This window comes from Mya arenaria, chromosome 9 (genome assembly GCF_026914265.1).
Source record: "Mya arenaria isolate MELC-2E11 chromosome 9, ASM2691426v1".
NCBI classification, from domain to species: domain Eukaryota; kingdom Metazoa; phylum Mollusca; class Bivalvia; order Myida; family Myidae; genus Mya; species Mya arenaria.
This window is the reverse complement of record NC_069130.1, coordinates 8,516,891-8,543,037: the sequence shown is the minus strand read 5'-3', so window position 1 is coordinate 8,543,037 and position 26,147 is coordinate 8,516,891. Positions and strand designations below refer to the sequence as shown.

The 26,147-nt window shown below is 36.1% G+C and overlaps 2 protein-coding genes across 2 annotated transcripts in view; one reads left to right on the top strand and one right to left on the bottom strand.

Moving 5' to 3' along the window:
• Positions 1-16,500, top strand: part of LOC128203154 (von Willebrand factor A domain-containing protein 8-like) — a 35,380-nt gene extending 18,880 nt beyond the window's left edge. Inside the window, exons 26-44 of the mRNA XM_052904440.1 lie at positions 90-204; positions 849-987; positions 1,604-1,818; positions 2,204-2,323; positions 3,180-3,250; positions 4,062-4,187; positions 5,446-5,504; positions 5,845-5,993; positions 6,791-6,986; positions 7,784-7,862; positions 8,598-8,802; positions 10,043-10,151; positions 10,833-10,989; positions 11,390-11,498; positions 12,382-12,507; positions 13,021-13,179; positions 13,366-13,464; positions 14,587-14,825; positions 15,663-16,500. Of these exons, the coding sequence (XP_052760400.1) occupies positions 90-204; positions 849-987; positions 1,604-1,818; positions 2,204-2,323; positions 3,180-3,250; positions 4,062-4,187; positions 5,446-5,504; positions 5,845-5,993; positions 6,791-6,986; positions 7,784-7,862; positions 8,598-8,802; positions 10,043-10,151; positions 10,833-10,989; positions 11,390-11,498; positions 12,382-12,507; positions 13,021-13,179; positions 13,366-13,464; positions 14,587-14,825; positions 15,663-15,768 (2,578 nt within the window). The 3' untranslated portion in view covers positions 15,769-16,500. The remainder of the gene's footprint in view (positions 1-89; positions 205-848; positions 988-1,603; positions 1,819-2,203; positions 2,324-3,179; positions 3,251-4,061; positions 4,188-5,445; positions 5,505-5,844; positions 5,994-6,790; positions 6,987-7,783; positions 7,863-8,597; positions 8,803-10,042; positions 10,152-10,832; positions 10,990-11,389; positions 11,499-12,381; positions 12,508-13,020; positions 13,180-13,365; positions 13,465-14,586; positions 14,826-15,662) is intronic.
• A 5,688-nt stretch (positions 16,501-22,188) lies between these two features.
• Positions 22,189-25,862, bottom strand: LOC128202897 (E3 ubiquitin-protein ligase TRIM33-like). Its single transcript, XM_052904067.1, has 2 exons — positions 24,965-25,862; positions 22,189-22,319 (listed from the first exon to the last, which is right to left on the bottom strand). The coding sequence occupies exons 1-2, from the start codon at positions 25,860-25,862 to the stop codon at positions 22,189-22,191; spliced, it is 1,029 nt and encodes a 342-aa protein (XP_052760027.1).
• Between the last annotated feature and the right edge of the window lie 285 nt (positions 25,863-26,147).

The window sequence follows — 26,147 nt, the reverse complement described above, 5'->3', positions numbered from 1 at the left end:
AGTCAGTCTACATTTTGTTGTTAAGTAACCAATCTTTTTTCAACTAAAATAAACCAGTCTAGCCAGTCAGCATTTACACACTGTTTCAGACTTCCCCTTCCACGTCTTGAGTTGACTGGTCAGTGGACAATACAGGGAGACGGTGGACGTCGACGCACCTCCTTGCTAAAATTGCCAACAGAGACATACAGGATTGGTGTAAAAGTATGCTCATTTTATAATGTTTTCTTATTTGATGAACCAATTTGGCAGGCCGCGAGGTATGATGCTTTTACTGCTGGAAAACACCTTCCCTAGTGAGAAGAAATATGATTGGCCCTAAAGGTTTTTGGTCCGAAAGGTAGCCATTTTTATCTATACATTATCAAACAATCACTTTTAATTAGACTATTTTCGAAAGTAAAGAATTTGATTTAAAACAAAAATCTTTGATTGGTAGCTTGAGACAAAATTAATTTTCAATTGACTAAAGGCACATCGTAGCCCTTATAAACCTACAAACACCATGGAGTAAGTACTGAATGACATACTTTATGGGATATATTCCCATTAGTTCAGGTCGGCTAGGCCATTTGGTTTGGTATGAACTACTCTTGAATGAAAGACCATACAAAATTTGGTAATAAAAACACCCTGGAATAAAACATGATAATGAACACCATTGCCAGTATCATTTGACCTAAAGAGCTTGCGGATTTGAGTATCGCCAAGGGCTTGGCTTTTCTAAACAGCCAATCTGTACTGGTTTTCCAAGAAAATTGATTTGATTAATATCAGCTTGATGTTTACAAAATCAAGTGAAGATAAATTAGAATACAAATATTTTGACCCCACATGAACCTCTACAGGGCCCAGTCAGCCTACGTGTAGAAACAGAGACCCTTGAGAGGACAGAAGCCCGGGCGGACAAGTTCTCAGAGCAGGAGGCGTACTGGCAGGTTCCTCTACATGAGTCCAACATCATATCTGACCTTGCTGTGTCACTAGGTAGGTTAGAATAATTTGCCGGCTGTGCATTGGTGTAAGCTGATGCTAATGAAACTTGAATAGAAACTTTGTTTCTCATTTGTAGTTCTTAAGTTTTATCCCTTGTTTCTACTAAAGGCATTCAAGTTGTGTATAAGAAAGAGGCACAAATTTTATTTCTACGCCCTGCCGTTTCCACGAAATCTGGCCTCTGTCCAGTTCATTCTATGGTTTCTAGATGAATTAATGACCTTGAAATGATTGGACACTTTGTTATCTTCCTTTGTTTAAAGTGTGCATGTCCAGCATATACCACAATGCACCATTTACCACAATGCATTGCTTCAATTTCCAGAAAATGTTTGTTATAGCTCTTCCTTAAGCTTTTGAAGAAAAAAGTTTATAGTCTTGGTGTCATTTTTGGCTTAATATAGATATTTAAATGAAATTTAGTACATTTGGTACACATTCTACCAGAAAATATATACATGTCTTGTAAGGCCCTTTTCTCGAACTTTTAACAATTTTAATCAAGTTATCGTCCTTTTTAGACTGGAAAAAGATATTAATGTTGGTTTTCACTGTGCAGCACTTTTCTCAAATACAGTTTCACAAAAAATAAAACTTAAATTTCTAGCTGCCAATCGTAGTCCAGGCCACCAGACGGATGTCATCCATATTGGCACGGCCAATCCAGTGGGACTCTACTCAATGTCAACGCGCGCAAAGTCTGCAAACCATCTTGACATGTACGACATATTTCCCATGGTGACAGGCTCATACAGGCCGCACGTGCGACTCATGCCGCTGGCCGCCCCTCTTGATGACACAGTTGTACTGCATGAGGAAGTGGTATGAATGTTTAAAAGAATAGACATATTTACCTTACAATTACTTATAAAATTGTTTATATTGATTCCTTTTTACATTGTAGACAATTCTGGCTGTAAACTATGAGAATGGTGAGATTAATAAACTGGTTACACAATCTTTGCCTCAGAGAGCTCCTGAGAGGCATAGATATACTTTCTTTGACAAGTAAACCAGTCTGTAAAAATGTTGTATATGTTTTTACCATTGCTTATGAACACAATTCTGACAGTGAACTATGAGAATGGAGAGATCAATAGGCTTGTTACATCGTCTCTGCCATAGACAGCTTTTGAGAGGCATAGATATACTTCCAGGAACAAGCAAACCAGTCTGTAAAAATGTTGTATTCGATTTTCCATTGTAGACCAACACAATTCTGGCTGTGAATTATGAGAATGGAGAGATTAACAGACTGGTTACACCCTCTCTGCCACAGACAGCTCCTGAGAGGCGTAGATTTACTTCACCAAACACAACTAAGACTGTAAGTTACATGATAAGTAAACCTTTAAAAATATTCGATTTGATTTTCCATTTCTGTGACAACTTTGCTTTTTGTTAGATATTAATTAGTAGTACATTAGTTTTATTTTAGGGGCTTTCAGAAACTTTATTGTTGGTTATTACTTATAAATCATTTAAGATATTCACAAAAAACTAAGAACACTTACAACTAGTGGCAATGTACATTTAGTAAGGCCCGTAGCTCTTTCTTAGGTAATTGTTCAGTAATTTCCCTTGAGCAACGGAGAAAAAATGAAGAGTATTGTCATATGCTTGCAGCATTTTTGTGGTATAATTCTGCAGAAGCCATCTTAATAATGATTGTATTGTATGCTCATTTTTTCAAATCAATTAGTCTTGGTGGTAATTAGATATTTTTTAAACAAATAAATAAACCGAAAATGTTTGACTACATTTTTATGATTTTATAAGTTTTATTTCTGACACTTACTTTGTATTCAACTGGATTAAGGGATCTTACAGTATTTTGTACGCTAATTGATAAGATCATAAAATGGCCCCACTATGTAAGCCAATAACAAGCCCCAATTTCTCATCAATTCTTAACCATAACTCACTTAAGTATCTTATTTCCTTTAAATAGCAATATTACTGACTTCAAATATGATTTTATAACACAAAAAGTAGTTTTTCTCATTAATCTCAAATATTATTTCCTTTTAAAGCCTTAAATCTCTTTAAAAAGAATATTACACAATTTATACCCATTCACAAATATTCTGTTGAGCTTGATCCTGTTATAAGGGACTTAAGATGTTTCGGGAAATCAGGGCCCAAGAACTGTGTGCTGATTCAAAATGCTTACTGTTCTACAGAGCCCTTATCGCATGGTGAAGTCAGATGTACCTGATGAATACGGAACAGTTGTCTTCTTTGAGAAAAATGGGTGAGAATGTCATTTTTTAATATATTACACAGTTGGTAAATACTTTTAATGAATATGAACAAGGCAATATTCAATTTGAAATATATAACAAAGGAATAAAAAATATTTTCTCCTAAAGGAGGATGACAGAGAAGTATTCATAAGTAATTTCTTAACTTAAGTCTTTTCCCAATTTAAGTATCTCACTGGTCATAATTTTTTTATGATCTATAATTACTTAAAAAATTCTGAAAGACTTTAAAAAACACATTTTTATGTTTATAAAACTTAAACACTTCTTTTTATTTGACAATAAAAAAATTGACTTAAGAAAATAATTAAATGTGATTATTTATGATAACGACTCAGGTCATGTAAATGATTGGGGTCAGGTGAAAATGCTTGTCATTTACATATCGTTACCTTTGTTCAATTACTGAATAACTGCATATAGAAATAGAAGCAGATATTGAGTTCTTGCACTCAGGTGATGATATGTAGTATTAGCTCCTTTGTTGTAAAGAAAAAGAAGTGTGATAGCTTTGATGTTGGTGTCATTGTTGTGGCAAAACCCAAACCATCCCATAACTAATAATATGTTCAAGATATTCATCTTAAACTTGGTACAGATGTTGCCAATTGCTGGAGTTGAAAAAAATTGGACATGTACAGCAAGGCCCATAACTCTGGCTATAATAAATGTTGAATGATCACCCTTGTTTGAATGGAAAAAACAACAACAACAGATGAGCTTTTACACTCGATCCACCAAGCTCTTGTTTACTATCTCAGTTTTTCTGAAGATTAATATAATCATGTGTGTATATTTCAGTGATTTCCTCGAAGTGTTGGGCCTACTGGAGGGGATTTCCCAACATGTTCCTCTGCCCCTGAAAGTGGCCAACGTGACACAAGTAGGGTCACAGACCTGGATGTTGAGTGAGGACAAAACAAACAAGTAAGGGGATAAAAGATATATATAATAAGCCTGTGGTCTAGCCGTATTGGTGTCTGCCTCTAACTTCAGAGTAATTATACCCCTAGATAGATAGCTCACATCTTGTCATGTTATGTCAAAAAATCTTGCACCTGCACACATTTAACTTATTGTTTTTCAGCATGGAAAATTGTGCACCGAAAATTGTGTGACATTTAGCTTTTTCTAACAAGGGTAATGGCCCTTGACTTAGTATAATATTGTCTGAAAAAGTTTCACAAAATCTTTAGATGCTTGTTGCTTCATTGTTTTGCATTTACATACATCAAACTTCATAGAATTGTTGGTCAGCATGGGAATTTTGTGTGACATTTCTCTTCATCTAACAATTTGATATTTTAATAGCCATTTACTTAGTAGAAAATGGTCTGAAATATATTGTGATGCATTTAGCTCCAAAAGTATTGCACCTTATTGACCTACAATCAGGAAACTTCATAGGAATGTTGGTCAGCCTGGAAATTGTTTGCCATTTCACATGGTCTAACATTAGTAATGGCCCTTAACCTGGGCTGAAAATTTTGTAACTATAAAAATATTGTACCTACACTAAATATTGCACAGCATGTAACTACACAAGTATCACATATCAAATTTAATAAGAATAAAGTTCGGCACGGGAAATTGTGCACCTGACGCCTGTGACATTTCACTCAGTCTAAGAAAAAAAATATTGGCCTTTGACTTAAAAATAGGTCTGAAAAATGTTATGTCCCATGTAGCTCCAAATTATTGCAGAAGAATTTTCGTGACATTTCACTTGTTACGACAAAAGTTATGGCCCTTTACTTGTAAAGATGGTCTGAAAAATCTTCAGGCTGACATAACACTGGCAGAATGTTTGTGAGTTTTATAATGGACATGCTCATGTTGTTCTTGTGAAGACACATCATTTAACAACTTTTGTGTCTAGGTTGAAATTGAGTATTTGCCACTTTTGTGTAGATGGGTTTGAGTCTCACCGAGGGAACTTTCCAATGTCCTTTCTAAATTACACCAGAACTGGTTTCTATCAAGGAAGAAAATTGCATTGAGTGTCTATAAACTATTGACCTTATTTTTTATTAAATCCTTTTTTTGTATTCAAATTACAAATTATGAAAAAATGTATGTTTCATCACACAAAATACTTTTTTTACTGTAAAATTACTTAGATACCAATAAAACATGCAATATTTCAGAATTACACCCATTTTTGAATGCTTGTTTGTGATTTCAGAAAGTTTTTAGTGACCAGATCTGGTGTTGCAGATTTCACACTGCAGGCAATAATGGAAGGTAGGTACCATAATTTACCAGCATTATGACCTCTGATTGACTGAGAGAAAAAAAACAGCATCAAAAACTGATAATGTTGCTCTTGTTTTACCTTATTTGTCACAAATACTGGTACATAGAATTGGACCAATAGGACTTGTTCATTTTCAATTTTAGTCATGGAGTACTTATGTTTCTGTACCATGTGTTTTTTATTTTCAAATATCATATAACATTGTTATTTCTCTTCCTTAGCATGGCAGACATAATATCATGAATCATATTGTCCTTAAGTGTCTGCATTGTCACTCTTTCTTGTCCATTCACTTCCAATTTGTTACCAAACTTGTTTCCTTTACAGATAATGTCCAGTCAGTTCTTGGATCCTCTGCAGTGCCCATGTCTGATGCAGCCCTTTCTGCGTCCCTGGGTGAACAGACCTCAGGGTCCAACAGGGTCCTGTCAACCCCAGAGTCATATGCAAGCATTGCACTGGGATTCCCTGAGGCGGTATAATAATATACAACAAATTTTATTTTAAGTGTACCTGAAATACTCAAAAAAGACACAAAAACTAAAAAAAAAAAAAAGAATATGCGCCTTTGGTAAAATCTACCTCTTTTGGCCGTAATCTACCTCTCTGGACAAACAAATCTACCTCTCTGGCACAGCCAGATGCTCATATGTATGGGTATGAGCATTTAAATAACTTCCTTAATTCATGATAACATTGTAAGAAATTATGTGTCTCTTTATATAAGGCTGTATCTCCTTATAGGTCCTCAGTTTGAAGTGTCTAACTAGTATCTCTTTAATGTCAAACTCCTAATTCATGAAATCATGTCCTTTACAGTGACGACTCATATTTGCTTGTAGCATTCTTTAAATGCAATAACTCTTGTGACCTTTCATTGCATCATCGTTATTGTAATCATCATAATCATCAGCATCATCACCGTCATCTTTATCGTCTTCGTCGTCATCACCACCACAGCCACTATCGCCATACACCATGAGGGCAACAATCAGTTCTCATGAAATATAAAATAAAGGATGATTCCACTGTCACTGAATATTTATATTATAATGTAATAAGCACATCCAATCACAGTGGCTAACATATGTTTTGTGTTTTCCACTTGATACACATCCCATGCCATTACAGAAGTCATAAACCAGTGGGAGATGGTAGCAATAATGATTCAAGAATTGATGCTGGGGCAGCTCTGGAAAATCAGGGACCATCACACTTTTCCATCAACTGTATTACATGTGTATATTAATTACTGTTATAATCATTTACACAGGGCACCAGTCGTGTGTATAGTAGTAGGAGACCCGCTGGAGAGGGGGGCAATACTGACCAAGATTCCTTGCTAGGGCGGGTCACTGGCAAATCAGGGGCCCCATCCCCGTCCCCCTCATCCTTGTATTTGCCTGGCTGTGCCCAGCTTGTACGCACACTCCCAAACTGGAAAGCTCCTGAAGGAGTCCTCTCCAAAGGTAACAGTTCACTAAATATTAGCTGCAATAATAGTTTGAACATGTAATATTTCACTCTCTCTGGCATGATGTTTGGCTGGATTTGAAGTTAAATGGATGAATGAATAATAATATTATGATTACAGATCTGTAATAACTAAATGAATTATTTTAAGGTAACAGATTAAATAATCTGAGTATTTTGAGTGCCTTTTGACCCATTATTTTAGTCATAACATTGGAAAGGGTTTTGTGTGCTGAAAAAAAAAAAAAAAAAAAAAAAAAAAGAACACTAAAAATAAAGTAACAAATGAGTCTTATTGGTGACCTTCACAGCTTGTACAATATCTCATTTACATCAGATACAGATCAAAAAGCAAACAGTTATAAAAGTCAGACCATATTATCAACAAGCGTACAACAATATATTGTAAGATCAACTAAATATAAAGCGAGTGTAAGAATTAAAATTAAATATTAAATTTGTTAATCTAAGTAAGTCTAGAGTAATATTTCCAGCCAAACTTTTTGTTTCAAAATATATCTTGTTACAACCAAAAGTAATATATTCAAAAAATTGAAGGAATGATACAATTGTTGATAAAATGGCCTGTCTATATATAATTATATAGAATGTACTTTCTTTGATTTAAAGAAAAAAATCTAGTCTTGAGCAAGCAAATATTTTCAAATAATACAAACATTGTGTGGGGTTATCAGGCATCAAGTCTATCATTCAGGTAAATGAATGCCTTATTTGTTGGTCTTCTCCCTTAAGATGGTTGGTAGTGTAATTCAGTCATGTGACATTGTTTCAGATCAGCGAGCACACACAAGTGGTCTTCTGGAAGTTGCTGATCTACCCAATCAGAAACTACGATATGTTCCTGTGCCTGGGTAACTATTTATTGATTCATTGTGCTAAAAAACTTCACATTTTTCAGACTTTGTAAGAAACCATGAATGCTTGAGTAATTTTATTGTTTTTCCTTCTCTATTTTGAAGACTTTTGAATAACCATGTAATTAACAGCATAGCTTTCGTGAGGCCATAAGGCCCCTGCCTTATCAATTTGCCTTTTTATTTTTAAAAATATAAATTTTGTTCAATTGATTTGGATAAACTACTCGAAAGTCTTTATCTGTATTTTTTAAGCCTAATATTTTCCCTTTTGATACATGACAAAACGCACCATTTGCAAGCTATGCTTTCAAAATTTCCACCCTACTTTTGAGCCTGCATATGGAATTGCCGCTAGCTAAGGCCCTGGTAATGCTTTGAGTAATTTTATTGTTTTAGGTTCACATATTAATTTTTAAGACTTTCGAAGATACCATCAGACTTTCTTTTTCTGCTTTAGTAGAGGCTGAAAAGTTGGCTACTTCCCAAATGAAAAAAGTATATTTTCCCTCATTTATAAACATGGGCTTCCCAAAAAATATTAACAAAGCATTAAAGAGCTATTTAAGCTTAATGTATTAATAAGGCTACTTGCCAGCTATGGCACTCCTATGCTTGCTAGTTACTCACCAGATCCCTAGAGTGCATGTGTCCAGGCAGTTGGAGTCCTGGCTGGTGATATTCAAATGCATTAAGACAAAAAAAAAAATTTTGACTTTTATGCATCAACAGGGCAACTCGCCAGTCTCCTTACGCCTCATGGCTTTTCAACCTGCACGAGAGCAGCGTGCTTGTATCCCAGCGGTCAGCAGACGGGCTTGTGACGGTTGATGTTGGTGGATGTGTCCGATTATGGGAGACAGGCTTGGAAAACCTCCAGAGGGCGCTGAATGAGTGGCGACGCATGATCGGTCTTCATGATGACAAACCACTACAGGTATATAATGAACTTATTTTTGGCTTCACTGTTCGAGGCTTTATGACACTGAAGGCTGATTTTTTTCTGTCAATCTTTCAAAACTTGGTTTTATTGCACTGCTGCATTTCTTGTTTACTTTTTATGCCCCCACAAAGTGGCGGCATATAGGGTTGCCCTTGTCCGTACGTACGTACGTACGTACGTCCCGAAGATTGTTTCCGATCTAATTCTTGAAAACCGTTTGTCCAATCCTCACCAAACTTTAAACACATGTTTGTGACCATAATATCTTGATCAAGTTCGATAGTCATGGAAATCGCTTTAGTCATTTAGGAGTTACGGCCCTTTTTTGCCAAAAATTCCCGAAGATTGTTTCCGATCTAATTCTTGAAAACCGTTTGTCCAATCCTCACCAAACTTTAAACACATGTTTGTGACCATAATATCTTGATCAAGTTCGATAGTCATGGAAATCGCTTTAGTCATTTAGGAGTTACGGCCCTTTTTTGCCAAAAATACTTCAAAAATATATGTTTCCAATCTAATTCTTGAAAAGTATGTGTCCAATCCTCACCAAACTTTACATACATGATTGTGACCATAATATCTTGATCAAGTTCGATAGCCATGGAAATCGCTTTTGTCATTTAGGAGTTTTTATTTGCAAAAAAAGACTTGAAAAATACGTCCCGAAGATTGTTTCCGATCTAATTCTTGTTAATTCGTCTTTTTTTCTTATTGCTTCTGATAGGCACATATTACATCCTTATTGTATTCATTTCTAAGACAAAGTGGAGTATAGTCAAGGGTGCTCTTGTTTATGTCTACTCATACTGAATAATTAGTTTCTTATTGAATCCATACTGAATATTCATACTTAGTGACATTTGAAAGCGATCCAATGAACAGCAGATGGTCAAAACCCCACGGTCCATATTCAGTTTGAGACTCAGACTGAAAAAAAGCGAATTTAAAAAAAAAGTTTCATACTTTCTTTGATATAATTACTTTTGATAAAAGATATGTTAATTATCATAAAACACGTTAACATATGAAGCCTTATTTTAACATGATTGCTCTTAAAAAAGAAATTCTGCAAAGAAATTAAGATTTACAGTGTTGAGTGATAGGTCTCGAATTCAGTCTGAAGACGGTACTAAATATGGACCAAGGAATAAGAATGGCTGATTATAATGTGATTACATGTGGATATGCCTTTGTGGGTCATTGAATTCTATATTTTACCACACATTTTCAGGTGACATATGAGAAAGAGAGTGCACGAACAGCGGACGGACCAAAACACGGGAAGGAAGATAAGAACAACGATCCCCATGTTGGGGGAAATACCTGGGCCGGGGGAACTGGTGAGATGTTTGTCTTATTTTTTTAACTCATGAACCACATCAAGGGAAAATATTTGTTTTATAGTTATTTTTTTTTAGTTTTACAGGGGTTCTAATAGCTGACAATTGTCAATCCTGAAAAAAATCCTGGGTTCTGTTTGAGGATAAGTGATTCATGCCCAAAGCAGGGTTATCGGGCTTAAACCCCATTTAAAATTGTTTCCAAAGTCATTTATGTTCACTTCGATATAGTTCCAACTGTTTTTAATGCAAATGTCCAAGCAAAACAATTATCTTTACAACTGTACAGTAGTCTAAAGTTAAAACCTCTCAATCCAAATTTCTGGTTTAATCCAACTTCAGAACCACTGAGATATAGTGAATTAGAATTTTTAATGATTAGATGTATTTTACTATGACCTTTGAATTACATGTTTCCTCCCTCTACGATTTGAATATTCCAGTGTGTGTTTACCACTGTGGTATATACACACTGTATTCAAAATGGTTAATGAATATTCCAACATTTATTGACATTCCAAAATTTTAATAAATCACTTAAGGTTTTCTTCAGTGTACTTTCTATATTCCCATATGGCAGTAACATGGCAAGCCTTGGTGGGCTCGATGGACCTAACCATCTGGAAGCTGGGCATAACTTCATGGAAATATCTTAATTTTATGTTCTTTCTATCTCCCCAGGTGGCAGTAACACAGCTGGTCTCGGTGGGTTCGGTGGACCGTACCGTCTGGATGCGGGGCACGATGTCACCCAGGTTCCACAGTGGCAGAAGGACAGTGTTCCTGAACATGTTCGCCAAGCTGCACGGGAAATGGGACAAAAGGCTTTTAAAGAGCGGTAGTTCTCTTTTTAACTTTTTTTTTTCAGAAAAAAAGTCCGGATATTGTGAAAGCTTTGGTACCACAAACATAGGTCATAACTCAAAAAAAGTTCAAGATATTCAAATGATATTCACACTTTTCCATAGACAGCGTGTACATATTTAGCAAGGCCCATTACTCTGGCTTTGATAATTGTCCAGTTATTCCCCTTGTTCAACTGATTGCAGCTTTATTGATGTTGCAATATATTAGAATTTAATGATTATTTTTTCAAATCATCATAGTGAATGGAAAAGGTAGAAGTTCCTTAGGTGCCTTATATTCAAATATATGAATACAATCAATACAGTCTATATGATTGTGAGTGATTGTTTTATTAGAGGACTTGTTAAACATACCATACTTTTTGCTTAAAGGTTGCGTGAGATCCAAATGAGTGAATATGATGCGGAGACGTACGAGACTTTCTCCAAACATGTGAGGCGTCAGGTGCAGGCACTCAGGGTTGTCATTGACAGTCTACAGGTGAGCGATTCTGGGTTTTTATTAAGGTCTTCGGATGTTTTAGAGTTTCTCACATTGCATGCAACATCAGAGGGTGTGTAAGAAAAATATAGAAAGTTTGTCTCAGAATGAAGGTATTCATTGTGAAACCCATGGTATGTTATTCTTTGTTTACAGAATATACTTTGGGAAAAAGGCTTGCGAAACTTTATAATGCGTGAATATTCATATTCAGTCACAAATGTTTGGATATTCTGTATTGCCTAAGGTGTGTCAGACTATCTCAGGCATCCAATCAAATGTCTAGATTTCACCTCATTAATTATTCATGAATATGAGGTGTCTGCAGTCAATGTGCCCAGGGTATTCAGTGGACTAAATAAACTGGGTACCGAGAGTGTTACATTTGAAGACACAACCCTCCCAGTCATATCTTATTGACAATTTTTGAAGTGTGAAGATCTAGTGAGGTTGTAAGGGAGGGGGTTGCATTTAGAGGGATATGATAAATAACAACATGAGATATACATGTGTTTCTTCAGATATTTGCAATAATATACTCTCACACCTGGCCATATGGCCGAATCTTAATTCCTCAAACAATCTTAAGTCCCTTTTGACATGACCAAGCTGTGTACACTATTTCTGTATAAAGTGAATAATCCTTTCCCTTTAAAAGGTTTTAAAAACTTTTTATGATAAACAATTTTATTTTTTGGTAAAAATAAGTTATAATCTGGATAATTGAGATTAGATACATTAACATGATTGATTAAGATTTTTCGAGAAATTGGGACCACTTGTTACATACTGTAGCTCATTATAAATTGTATCTTTGATGACAGTGGTGTTCATAAATGTATTTTATATTCACATATCAACTCAGTTAATTTCTTATTAACAGGCCAAGAGCAAGGAGCGCCAATGGCTGAAGAACCAGCCCCACGGTGACCTGGACGATGCCAAGTTGATTGATGGTCTGACGGGCGAACGTAATGTCTACAAGCGTAGGGGAGAGAAAGAACCAGAGGTACCTGATTTTCCTATTTCTCCAGTTTCTATAAGCCTAAGATACTTAACAGGTTTGGCTAGTTTCTTTGAGCCTAACCCTTTATTGATACATGACTTTTTACATAAATCATTGGTCAGTATTTTTAGTTTATACTAATTTCTTTTGCTCAATTTTGACGAAAGCTGATTGCTAAGTATCACACTCGGAATCATATTCGAGTTAGAAATCAGTACTGGTGTCCATTTATAGAGGCCGTGAGAAAGTACCCCTGTTGAGGTTTGAACCTACAACCTATTGGGTGAGAGGCGGACACCTATACCCCCAGACCACTCTCACACCCTTGTTAATAGTTTTGCTATATGATTGGTCAATAGTTTGGTATCTTGTCAATAGTACCAAGTTTTCTTTTTGGTATAATATTTATTTTTGTTGCATGTTCTGTCATTGATATAATTTTGCAATATGATATAACACGTTTACCATAATTTATTTTGCAGCAAGAGATAATCAATAACTGTGTTTACTTTCCAGATGGGAGGTCAGCAGGAGCACCCAAAGTTACTGCGTCTGCTAGTTGACTGCTCAGGAAGTATGTACCGATTTAATGGCCACGACGGTCGATTGGAGCGCGAGATGGAGGCATCAATAATGGCTATGGAAGCCCTAGAAGGACACGAGGAGAAGATCAAGGTAGAAAAATAAGTAATAATGAGTAAGATTAAACAATAGATATTAATCATAAATAATTATAATAGGTTCCAATATATGATAATGATTTCACTTTGGGAATTTTAGGCTACATCTCATTTATTTCAACTGTCCACACAAATTTAACCGCTCACCTCGTCCATGTATGTTTGCTTTCACTGTTTCTAGTTTGACATTTGGGGCCACTCCGGGGAGGACCATCGTGTAGCCTTGTCCACATTCGATAAGCCACCAAACAACAACAAGGAGAGACTCCAGGTTGTGAAGGTGAGGGTGAATCATTCAATATATTCCACCTCTTTTTGGCCCATATTGTTAGCCTTTGATATGCCACCCCTAAATCTCTTCTAGCTTGATTGCGAAGAAAAGTATTAACACACCTCTGTTAGCTACACCTTTTTTACAAATTTAATGTAAAGACAGGTTTCATATGAGCTGATATTAATCAATCTTGAATCTGTTTCCTGTAGAAACCAGTTTTGATGTGTGTTTTTTTAGGGGCCCTGAAAAAGTACCCCTGATAGGTTTTTGGTCAATAACCTCTTTGGTGAGAGGCGGACACCTACCGATATACAACTTTACCAATAAACACACTTCAGTTGCATGTCCTTTATTGTGATTGTTGGTTGGTTTTTCAGTCAGCCAAACTTGGACAATGTGTTTAAGGGCCCGGAATATCTTGGCCAGGTTTGATAACAAGCCATGTTGCCCAAATCACTTTTAAAGTTATGGCCCTTGAATTGCTTAATCTACACAAACTCTTTGTTGTCCATGCTGTTATCGGGGAGCTTTTGTCAAATACAACTTAGACAGAATATCTCAGCCAAGTGCAATAATCAGTAATGGCGCCCCAGTCACTTCAGAGTTATGGCCCTTGAATTTCTTAAATTACTAAAACTTTATCTTGTCCACACAGTAACTTGAGTGTGGCTTTACCTTTAATCATGAATTTTGGGTGGTAGGTTGCCCTTGGAGGTAGATGACCTCTATTAATTTTGAGTTTAGTTAATCATAGGTCAAGGGTATAAACGACACTATTTGAAATATATTCTGCATTTTTATGCTCTTTCAGTAATTTTGTTTTCTTTTTTTGTCGTAACAGACACATGGTTGTTACAAAAAATAGAGAATTGAGCCATAACAATTAATGCTTAACTTAAATACTTTTATTTATTTGTGTAAGATATATTAACAGACGTTTAAAATGAACTATGCCAGACAACAAAGAAATTGAAATTAATTAAAAATGAATTACTGAAGCTAGATAATTGATAATGCCTTAACCTTGTGCCTCTAAACAGTGTCTTCGCTACACATTTTCCTTTGTGCTTGTTTCCATTGTATTATAGATAAAGATGAATGAAACAAGCTTTCTTGCTTTTCTTACAGACAATGCATGCACATAGCCAGTTCTGTCTAAGTGGTGACACAACTCTGCAAGCCACAAAGCATGCTATCGAGATGCTTGCAAAAGAAGATGCAGACGAACGATTTCTGATAGTCCTCAGTGATGCAAACTTTGACCGTTACGGTATCCCGCCCTCTCGATTTGGGGAGATCCTTCGATCACACGATGAAGTGAATGCATTTGCCATTTTCATTGGCTCACTTGGAGATCAGGCTACAAGGTATGTTAATCTAAGATAAGATGAGTTTAATTTTGAGTTGGCAAGATATATTACATACACAGATAAGATATTGAAAGCTTATAAACCCCAAATCTCCATTACTCTGCAGACATTTTGGAAGTCTACTTTAACTTAAATGATTATTTGTTTCAAAGTCATGATTTGCCATTGTTAGCCTCTTCATTTGATTTGTTATTGATAACTTGTTTGTTTTTTACTCAGTGTTTTTGTGACAATACCTTTTTCACATATAGCCGAAACAAAACCAAAAGAATGATTTTCAGCTTTCTTGTCAATGATTTCAACTAAGCAAATTACCTACGTATGGCCACACATTTGCAGCTTCCTATGGGTCATTAGATCAACTTTTCATATCAATTATTTCAAGGTGACAAATCACCTTCATGTGGGCCATGCATTTGTTTCACTAGAGAGTCGCTTAGAGTTCCTTTATCAATTTTTTTCAGACTAAGGAAGCAGCTATCTACACATTCATTCCTTTTAGCAGCAGTTTACACTTGTTGTATAATTTCAGTTTAGTTATGCAGCTACCTATGAGCTAACATGCGTTTGTTTCTCTAGACAGTGGCTGGAAATTCCATTATCAATATTTTCAGGCTGACAATGCAGCCACATGACTGTTTGTCTGAGACAGTGGTTTAAACTTGTCATATATAATTTCAGTTCAACGAAACAGCTTCTTAAGAGCCTTGCCATCTGCAAATTGGTTTAAAATGGCTGTGTCATTTATTTTCAGACCGATGAAGCAGCTTCCTATGCGCCACTTGTTTGTTTCTCTGTGATGGTGGTTTAAAATTCCATTATCAATATTTTCAGGCTGACAAAGCAGCTACCTATGGGCCACTCGTTTGTTTGTCTGGACACTAAGAACCTACCACAGATCCTTCAACAAATATTCACCTCTACCATGCTGGCCAAGTAGAAAGGGATGCTGTGCTAAAGAAAGACTTATCCATGCTTAACTGGCCCCAATTTCTCAATAAATCTTCAGTGCAGTGTTAAAATAGCCGTAGTAACACTTTTCAACAAAAGGTTTAAAATTTAAGTTATCCATTTTGTTTGTGTAAGAGTCCTTGTGGGCGTGAGGTTTTGTTGTCAGTTTTCTAATTTTCCCTTGACTGTACAGGCGTGGTTTGCACCCCACTAAAAGCAGAATTTCTTTTTTATAAATTAGATGTATTTTTTTCGGCAATTTTGGTATCAAAAAGTAAAACAGTTTAAAAGTCTTTATAAATTCCAAAACATGAACGAGTCTTGTTAATATTCTGGATAACTTTGACTAAAACAAACACTTGACATTCATTTTATTCCTGAAGCACTGCATCATTTAATGACGATTGGTAGATTCCTTTGCAGATTTATGCAGTTAATGGCCATGATGAATAGAGTGTTTTCAAATTTAAGTACCTAGTGTACACAGACAAGGAATATCACATGGCGAATTTGGCAATTAAACATTCTGCTTATTACAAAGTGTGCTGATATTTTTAGTAGACATTTATTATTTAAGAATGTAAATCTAATTTTTATAAAAATACATAATGATGTATTGTTTTTGTCATGATTTTTTAGATCACTGGTACAATTGTTTTGTTTACATTATTTATTGCTTAACGGTGTAAATTTATGAAAGAAAATGATATTAAATAACGATACTGACTTCATATGGTTAATTTTGTGTTTGTCAAACTTTTTATAAAGGCAATGTCTAAGATAATAGAATGCAATTAGTTTGGGTGTGGGTTTTTAAGTTTTAGGTCAAATTTGATTGCATCTTTAAATCTACAGAGTGGAACATATCCATCTCACAAGGTTAAAAAAAAACTTGTTCTATTCAAACCATTGATACCTCTCACACAAAAAACATAAAACACTGAGTTATCCTTTTTTTGTACATGTCCACAGTATTCTGTTTTCTGGAACCTCACATAAACCTTTACATCTGTCCTTTAATATGTCGGTAAAAAACATTGTTAATTGAAATATAGTAAAATCAAAGCTTGGACGGGAATCAACAACTAGAATCTCCTGACGCTATATATCTTCCTAGGTTAAACCAATCATGCATCTGGTATAACTGCACCACACTACAATGCATCTGAGGTAACTGCACCACACTACGATTTATCTGGCGTAACTGCACCACACTACGGTGCAACTGAGGTAACTGCACCACACTACGATGCATCTGAGGAAACTGCACCACACTACCATGTATCTGGCGTAACTGCACCACACTACGATTCATCTGAGGTAACTGCACCACACTACGATGCGTCTGGCGTAACTTGACCACACTGCGATGCATCTGGTATAACTGCACCACACGACGATGCATCTGAGGTAACTGCACCAAACTACGATGCATCTGGCGTAACTGGACCACACTACGATGCAACTGGGGTAACTGCACCATACTTCGATGCAACTGGGGTAACTGGACCACACTACGATGCATCTGGCGTAACTGGACCACACTACGATGTATCTGGCGTAACTGTACTACACTACGATTCATCTGAGGTAACTGCACCCAACTACGATACATCTGGCGTAAATGGACCACACAACGATGCATCTGGGGTAACTGCACCACACTACGATGCATCTGAGGTAACTGCACCACGCTTCGATGCATCTGGCGTAACTGCACCACACTACAATGCATCTGAGGAAACTGCACTACACTATGATGCATCTGAGGTAACTGCACCACACTACGATGTATCTGGCGTAACTGCACCACACTACGATTCATCTGAGGTAACTGAACCAAACTACGATGCATCTGGTATAACTGCACCACACGACGATTCATCTGAGGTAACTGCACCAAACTATGATGCATCTGGTGTAAATGCATCACACTACGATGCAACTGGGGTAACTGCACCACACTACGATGCATATTGGGTAACTGCACCACACTACTATGCGTCTTGGGTAACTGCACCACACTACGATGCATCTGGGGTAACTGCATCACACTACGATGCATCTGGGGTAACTGCACAACACTACGATGCATCTGGGGTAACTGCACCACACTACGATGCATCTTGGATAACTGCACCACACTACGATGCATCTGAGGTAACTGCACCACACTACAATGCATCTGGTATAATTGCACCACACTACAATGCATCTGAGGTAACTGCACCACTCTACGATGCATCTGGGGTAACTGTTCCAAACTATAATGCAACTCGGATAACTGCACCACACTACCTTGTATCTGAGGTAACTGCACCACACTACGTGCAACTGGGTTAATTGCACCACACTACAAAGTATCTGAGGTAACTGCACCACACTACGATGCATCTGGGGTAACTATTCCAAACTATTATGCAACTCGGATAACTGCACCACACTACGATGGATCTGAGGTAAAGGCACCCCACTACGTGCAACTGGGGTAACTGGACCACACTACGATACATCTGAGGTAAAGGCACCCCACTACGTGCAACTGGGGTAACTGCAACACACTACGATTCATCTGGGATAACTGTACCACACTACGATGGATCTGACGTAAAGGCACCCCACTACGTGTAACTGGGGTAACTACACCACACTACGATGGATCTGAGGTAAAGGCACCCCACTACGTGTAATTGGGGTAACTGCACCACACTACGATGGATCTGAGGTAAAGGCACCCCACTTCGTGCAACTGGGGTAACTTGACCACACTACGATTCATCTGGGATAACTGTACCACACAACGATGTACTTGAGGTAACTGCATCACACTACGATGCATCTGAGGTTACTGCATCGCACAATGACGCATTTTGGATAACTGTACCACACTACTATGCATCTGAGGTAACTGCACCAAACTACGATGCATCTGGCGTAACTGCACCACACTACGATGCATCTGGCGTAACTGCACCACACTACGATGCAACTGGGGTAACTGCACCACACTGCGATGCATCTGGGGTAACTGGACCACACTACGATGCATCTAGGATAAATGAACCCCACTTTGGTGCATCTAATATAACTGCACCACACTACAATGCATCTGAGGTAACTGCACCACACTACGATACATCTGGGATAACTACACCACACTACGATGCATCTGGTATTACTGTACCACACTACAATGCATCAGGGTTATCTGCACCACACTACGATGCATCTGGGGTAACTGCACCACACTACTATGCATCTTGGGTAACTGCACCACACTACGATACATCTGCGGTAACTACACCACACTACGGTGCTTCTTAAGTTACTTAACCACACAACGATACTTAGGGTATAACTACCATACACTTAAAGCCTGAATTAGTTTCCTTTGAACCATTGGTGTCCTTATTTACCAAATATATCGTATGGAATTTTATCATGTATGCAGTTTTGCCAATTTATTTGAAGCTATTTGGAGTACTTTCCTCGCATGCCGTTGGCAATAACCTTATGACCGACATTCTTGTGTTTGAGCTTTGATACTCAGGTGAGCGATAGCATAAGAAACGGGATGAATAGATGACCCGATATGGGAGCTCTCACCCGATACGGTTTCCTTTGCCTCGTATGTCCTATATCGGGTCACCATACCGGTTCGCATATAGGCGATAAAGACAAGTAATTAAATAGGATCCGTTTATTTAATAAGCACACACATAAACACACATATAACATTAAAAAAGAGCCATGTTAGTTATATATATGACAAATGAATATTTACCTCTAAATCACAGAATAACAAATAATAACAGAATCACTCACAATACATGCTATCGCTTTGGAACATCAAAGGTACAGAGAAAAAACAGCAACAAAAGAAAGAATTGTTTTCTCTTCGCAAGGGTTAAACCTCTATTGTTTAAATGATCTAGAATATACGGAGGTTGATTTCTGCCAGGTTCGTCAATTCGTTTTGAATCGACGATATTGACTCTTTTGTCATGTCGTTTGGTTGCAGACATAGGGAACACACACACTGTAGTAAAGAGAATGCTATGTACAGGTAGAAACTTTTTTAGCCACAATCTTCACAAGTATTTTACTCCTTATATATTTAATGTGTAACAAAACAATTAAGATAGGTCAGTTTTGATGTACAACGTTTAAAGCTCGTAAATCAAAGATTGATACTAAATAGTGATACAATTCTCATTGAAGTTCTCTTCTTTTTAACACACTTTCAGACCTCTAATCCTTGCAACCTCCTTTATATGATTTTCTACTACTTGAACCGACGCTACCTGACATTAAATTTAGATTAAGTCCATACTCGCTATTCAAAAACATGTTTAACAAAGTAATCAGTTAAATTTAATAAAAAGGTGTACAAAATTTGCGTAAAATTTACAAACCGCAGATGATAATAATGATGTGAATTGATTGGCTGACGTGATAATGTAAACATAAACGAATACCATTCAGTTTAAAAAATACACTAAATATAGTAAGTATTTGTACAATGCATTACTATTTGCAGGTTTGCATAAAATTCCACATATATATATATATATGTACAATTATGTTTATCACATACAACCTCAGCTATTAACAGTGTAACGCATTATAATGCTATTACTACTAATAATACAAAACATAACAATAACCAAAATCAAAACACTCAAAATTATGATAATGACTAAATAAGCATACATTCAATGTTAAATAACATGGAATGCTGAAGCTGGTCTTATTATACAGATACTAAATAATATGTTAAAAACAACAGAAACAAGCTCAGTAGCAAAAAGTTTAAACATAAACCCGGTTTAATGGCACTGGGTAAACGCCAAAGACATAGAACACAAAAGCAAACAATCACAAACAAGAAACACTGTACCGCAGACGTATACACAGGAGCTCATGCAGACTATATGTAAATCATTAACACATTAGGGGATCATTTGTATCCGACAAATATAAATCGGCAAGCTAATCTTTGGGCATGTCGTTTTTGATTTTGACCTTACACAAAATCTGAGAGTTGGATTTGTCCCAGATAAAAGCTAATGCAGAAACGGCCGGTGTATTTGTTGGACATGTTTGCAGACCATGTGAATTTATTTGTCGGACACAAATCATTTATGTACTTGTATATAAAAGTACGACCTCTGCGTCAAAAAATATGGGGATGCTAATTACATATGTGCGTTGGAGGAGGGGACTTTTTCGATATTTGCAAGGTCATTTTTGTTTACTTGGGAGTCATTATGCAGAAAAAGAGACCAGGTCATAGTAACATGGGGTAAGTATGCTTTGGTATATGGTCAATTAAAGCCAAAGAAAAGAAACACAACACACTTAAAAATGTTTGTGGAACTAGCGCTTGTGGTTTTGTTTGTTCGACATTGTTCTGTCAGTGTAAATGTGAAGAAAGTCCGGGGTATGTTAAATTGTCGCCAAATACAACAAACAATACATGTAATTGCACTCTTACTAATAACACATTTTCGTGGTAACTTTTTCTAAAATCCGATTACATAACAGTTATCTAAAAAAAAAAAAAGGTATGTACTGTTAACATAAAAAATGCACCTTTTGTTTTGTAATTTGAAATGTGTTTTTCTCTCTGTAAAATCTAAGAAAGTACACAGGTAACACAATGCTCTAAATTTTGATTTGAGACTTGATATTCTTCTATCTTTGGAGACAATTTTATTTATTTACTTATCGAAATACGTGGTGCAGTTATATTGTAACTCAGTTTACAAAATTAACATAATGGTGCATCTAACACCTTCAATTATTACATTATCCGACGATATAAAACCAAAAACCCCAATAAAGTGAAATCAGTCATAATATGTTTGGTCGGGCGAAAGGTTGCAGTAATTTTGAGGAACGAACTAGTTCAAAGTGTAAGTTCATACTAAACATTGATATGTATTATCACAAGTATACTTGTGTCTGACATTTTGTTTAAGGATCTTAGAATTAAATCCCCTTTACATAATAGTAATGCTTATGACCCTGAGTTAAAAGCATTGCAACATATCGCAAACCCTCTCATATAATGACTCCATTACACAACTCAAACCTCGTTTGTAATGCTTTAACACAGACATGTAAATACTATTTTATCATCACATGTATACAAAGAAAATAAGAACATTGACACCATGCTTTCTTTACCTTTGCCATTAAATGTGTGTGTCAAGTGTCTGTATGTTAGACACCAATTCATAGCAGTTTATCCTTTTAAATGATCTGGCAACCTGGTTTTCCATTTTATGTAAAATTGAATCATAATTTGTTAAAGTTGCATGACCTTATGTCATTTTCGGCTATATCTAATTTCATCATTTTAAAGATTTTGTTTGTTTTGAAGATGCTGTCCAAAAACATGGTTTTAATCAAAATCAAGATTTGCCTTCCAAAATTTCCATTTTACCGCTTGTTGATCCCGTGTCCCCCTCATCATTGATTCTTCGTTAAATTTTCTTAGGTCGTATAGTTTTTGTTCCAGCTCGATCCGTTTTGCTTTAAATATAAAATGACTCACTGTTTCAGCAATAAATATGGTGAAAACGTGTTTGCAAAGAACAAAAATTAATGAATATTTTTGCATCCCAAAGATCAAGCAACTTACACATTAATTCTTATACTTTATACATTTAAAAAAATTTGAAATACAAATGATGATATTGTTCTTTATAAAAGCATTAAAATTCGAAGACAAGCGTCTTATTTCCTTTATCGTATTATTGCGGAAGTAGAATTACGCATGCACACTAGAGTACGGACTTTTTTAACACAAGCAATATTTAAGACGAAAAAATAAAATGTATTGAATAAAGAACAATATATACCACTTATTTTATAATTGTTTTGTGTTTTTGTCTATCAACCCTACTTTTTTAGCCATTCCCTTAACATAAGAAACTACTTGAATAGTGACTGACTGGACTTTTAACCCAATGCTTTAGACATTTAGTATCGGTTAATGGTTGTAATGGAAGTGGTTATAATGGAGATTTTAATTAATCATAGTTGGTGCGGTAGGTGGTCGTTTCAGTATAAAAGTGAGTAAAACTACTTGCTAATCCGTATCGTTCTACAGTAAATTATCCTAAAATTTTGTAAAATATATAAAAAAATGTACTTAGTATACTGGTGGAAATCCATTGTATTCAATTCTATTTTATGCATTAATTGACTAACCTCGGACAATGTATATGGAAAACATATCTGATTTGCAATTCAAACTCAGTCGACTCATTAACAAACAAAAATCGAATACAATTGACATACACCAACATTCAAGAAGACTAAGAGTAATTTGATTTGATTTCAAACTATTAAAATAATTCACAGTAGGAAACACTTTCGGTGCCAAGCTGTAATTTGTAGTGTTTAACTTTGCATGTATACATCCCTTTATATCGATTTTGATGATGTATTTGCAAAGAATGTCAAATCATTCCTTTTCTATGACATTCTTTTATGTTGATGTCAGAAACCTGAAACTGATTGACGTTTTTCCAATACAAATGTTTAGATGTTAATTTATGCGAACGGTGCTGTTTAATTGCCAAGACAGCTCTCGCAAACGCTTTAAATATTTCGTTTTCCCGGAAACTGAATAGGAGGAAATGCATTTATCTTTTGACTTCGTGTTAGATAGATGTTGTTACCCGATCCATTATGTTTAAAAGTATTAAGTAGAAACTAGTTCCCTCTTTCTAGTAACAGCGACATTGACCTTGACCCCAACAATAGTTAAAAGGAATATGTTCAGATACGTTTCCTGCACAACAATCACCAGCAAATAGCAATACTATCTACAGTTTTTGAGCTAGACGCTGTTGACCCCAAATGCAATACCAATGTTCGTCTTCACAATTGCTTGTTTTATGAAAGACCTCAACATTATAAGTATTTTCGTTTTATAAACAGCGACCTTGACCCTAGGAACCATAACATATCCTAGCCTGCGTATTCACATAAGTTACCATCAAGACAACGTTCATTTCCATGAATACCTGAAGGTTTAAAGCGCAAACAGTTTCTTCTATTTAAAAAAAAATGACTTTGACTTTGGTCCCACTAACCCCAAATACGATCCCAAAATACGTTTGAAAATAAGTAATCTACACAACAAATAACTTGACCTCGTTGTTATCTTGAGTAAATTAGCGTGTTTTAGTTAAATTGACATTGAACCTGCTGACCCCAAAAGCAATTAAAATATTCCCATATACCAACTTTCATCAGACTCGATAAATTATATCGACAGTTTATAAGTTCATTCATTTTTCTATCTTTAGTAAATGTGACCTTGATCTTAAAACGTATACTATTAAAAGCAATCCAAAGTCTCGTTTTTGCATAAGTTACGTACACACAAAGTTTCATCACAGTCAATTACATTTAAAAACATTGTGCGGAAATTTTCTTATTTTACAGCACCTTGGCCTTGATCCTTCTGACCCCAAAAGCAATGACAAGTTACGTCTTAACATACGCTACATACACACCAAGTTCTATTACTATCGATTAATTTCAAATAAAGCTATTTAAAGAAAATAACAGGTTTGGCGCAACCACTCGTATCAAAACGACGCATCACGAGTTCATAATCAGGACACCGTTTCATTTCAAGACTTTCATACCATTTTATGTACTTCACTACAAACATCTTTTTAGTTTTAGGCGACATTTGGTTTATTTGTTTCGAAGGAGATTTTTTCACTGAATCAAAATAGACACCCCAGCATTATTTTAAATAGGTAAGTGTTGAATGATGTAGATCAACGGCTATAATAGATAAAAATTAGATGTATTGTTTCGCCGGTCATCATTTAAAGTGTTAAATATATTTGTTTTAATTATTGTCAAGTGACGCAAAGATGAACTTTACTTTGTTTGTTCTTTTATTATATCTCTTATGTTTTTGCATTAATCAAAATAAGTTTCCCAACGAGCAGGATTAGTATCCATGTTACATAAACGAACGACGCTTGAAAGAAAATGAATGAAGAAAAGGATTCAGGTAAAATAATGTCCTCAGAGTGAAAATAAGCAGTCAATTACTACCTTACCATTCAAATACAATTTCTTTTTAGACGTTATACAATTGTTATCGATCTATGTCTATTTAAGTTTCTGAACCTCTTTCTCCTTACCTTCTCTCGTCTGTGTATCAACCTTCCCGATTGCGTCTTCCCATGACAACAAGTCTTCGGTCTTTTTATCTCGACTGAATTTGTATTGCGTCATAAGGTTGCCCGTCTCTACTTTCTTTATCAAACTTTCCAATTCTTTGAACAGCTTCTCTGTACGTTTGGCTGTTACATAGAGCTGGTTAGCGTTCTTGTTCTGCGCCTTTAGTCCAGCTTTAGTCTCAGCTAGTGTTGTTTTCAAAGCATTTATATCTTCTTGCAATCTCCGTATAATGGCTGTGTCTTTCTTTCTTGTACTGTCCATGGATTCTATGAGTATCTTTTCTCGTTTGTCAAGATATTCATTGATTTCGAGCCTAAAATCTTGTATTTTTTTAAGTTCGATAATGCTTAAGTCCATCACCGACTGCTCACTGACGTTGAGTTTTTCATCACATTTTTTTAAATCTTTGTCGAACCTCGCCGACTTGTCTACTATTATTTGGAAATCGTTGCTTGCTGTGAAAGAAGGCGCGACTTCCGGTATGTAATCAACCGTGCAGGACCTGTGGTCTAGAACAATACAATCCCCGCAACTTAACTGCGCATGTGCTGGACAGAAAAACTTGATTGCTTCCGATGGATGGTTTTGGCAAAGCTCTAAGCACGAGACGTCTGCAGCCTTTTTACGTGAAGAATCATGAGTAGGCATTTTCTGTTTCCCAAGAACATTGTGATGTTTCGTGGCCATCAGTTTTCCGTGGTATTGAATGCATGATGGACACATGTACTCCTTACAGTTGTTGCAGAATCCATGGGCCTCCAATTCCTTGCCGTCGGACCGGCATGGCTCACAGAGGGGCGTCACTTCCGCCGAACTTGCAGATATTTCAGGGTCCATTTTCCGGCCAGAAACCTCCATTGATCCTAAAAGTTGACCTGAAATTTTAAAATGTTAGAAAATCTGTAACATATGCATGTTGGTTTGTTTTATATTTGAAATTTGCAAATCATCGAGGAATATGAATGTTTCGAACGTTCATTCTGTTAACCTTCCACCTGTTTGGGGTATGTTGTTTTGTTGACATTGTTATTGAGAGGACATGACACAGAGTTCCAGCAATAAACGTATACAGCTGTCTTTTCCGCTTTGATTTGAAAGCCCACAAGGACAATTTACAGTTTAACGAAATAATTGAAAATGTAA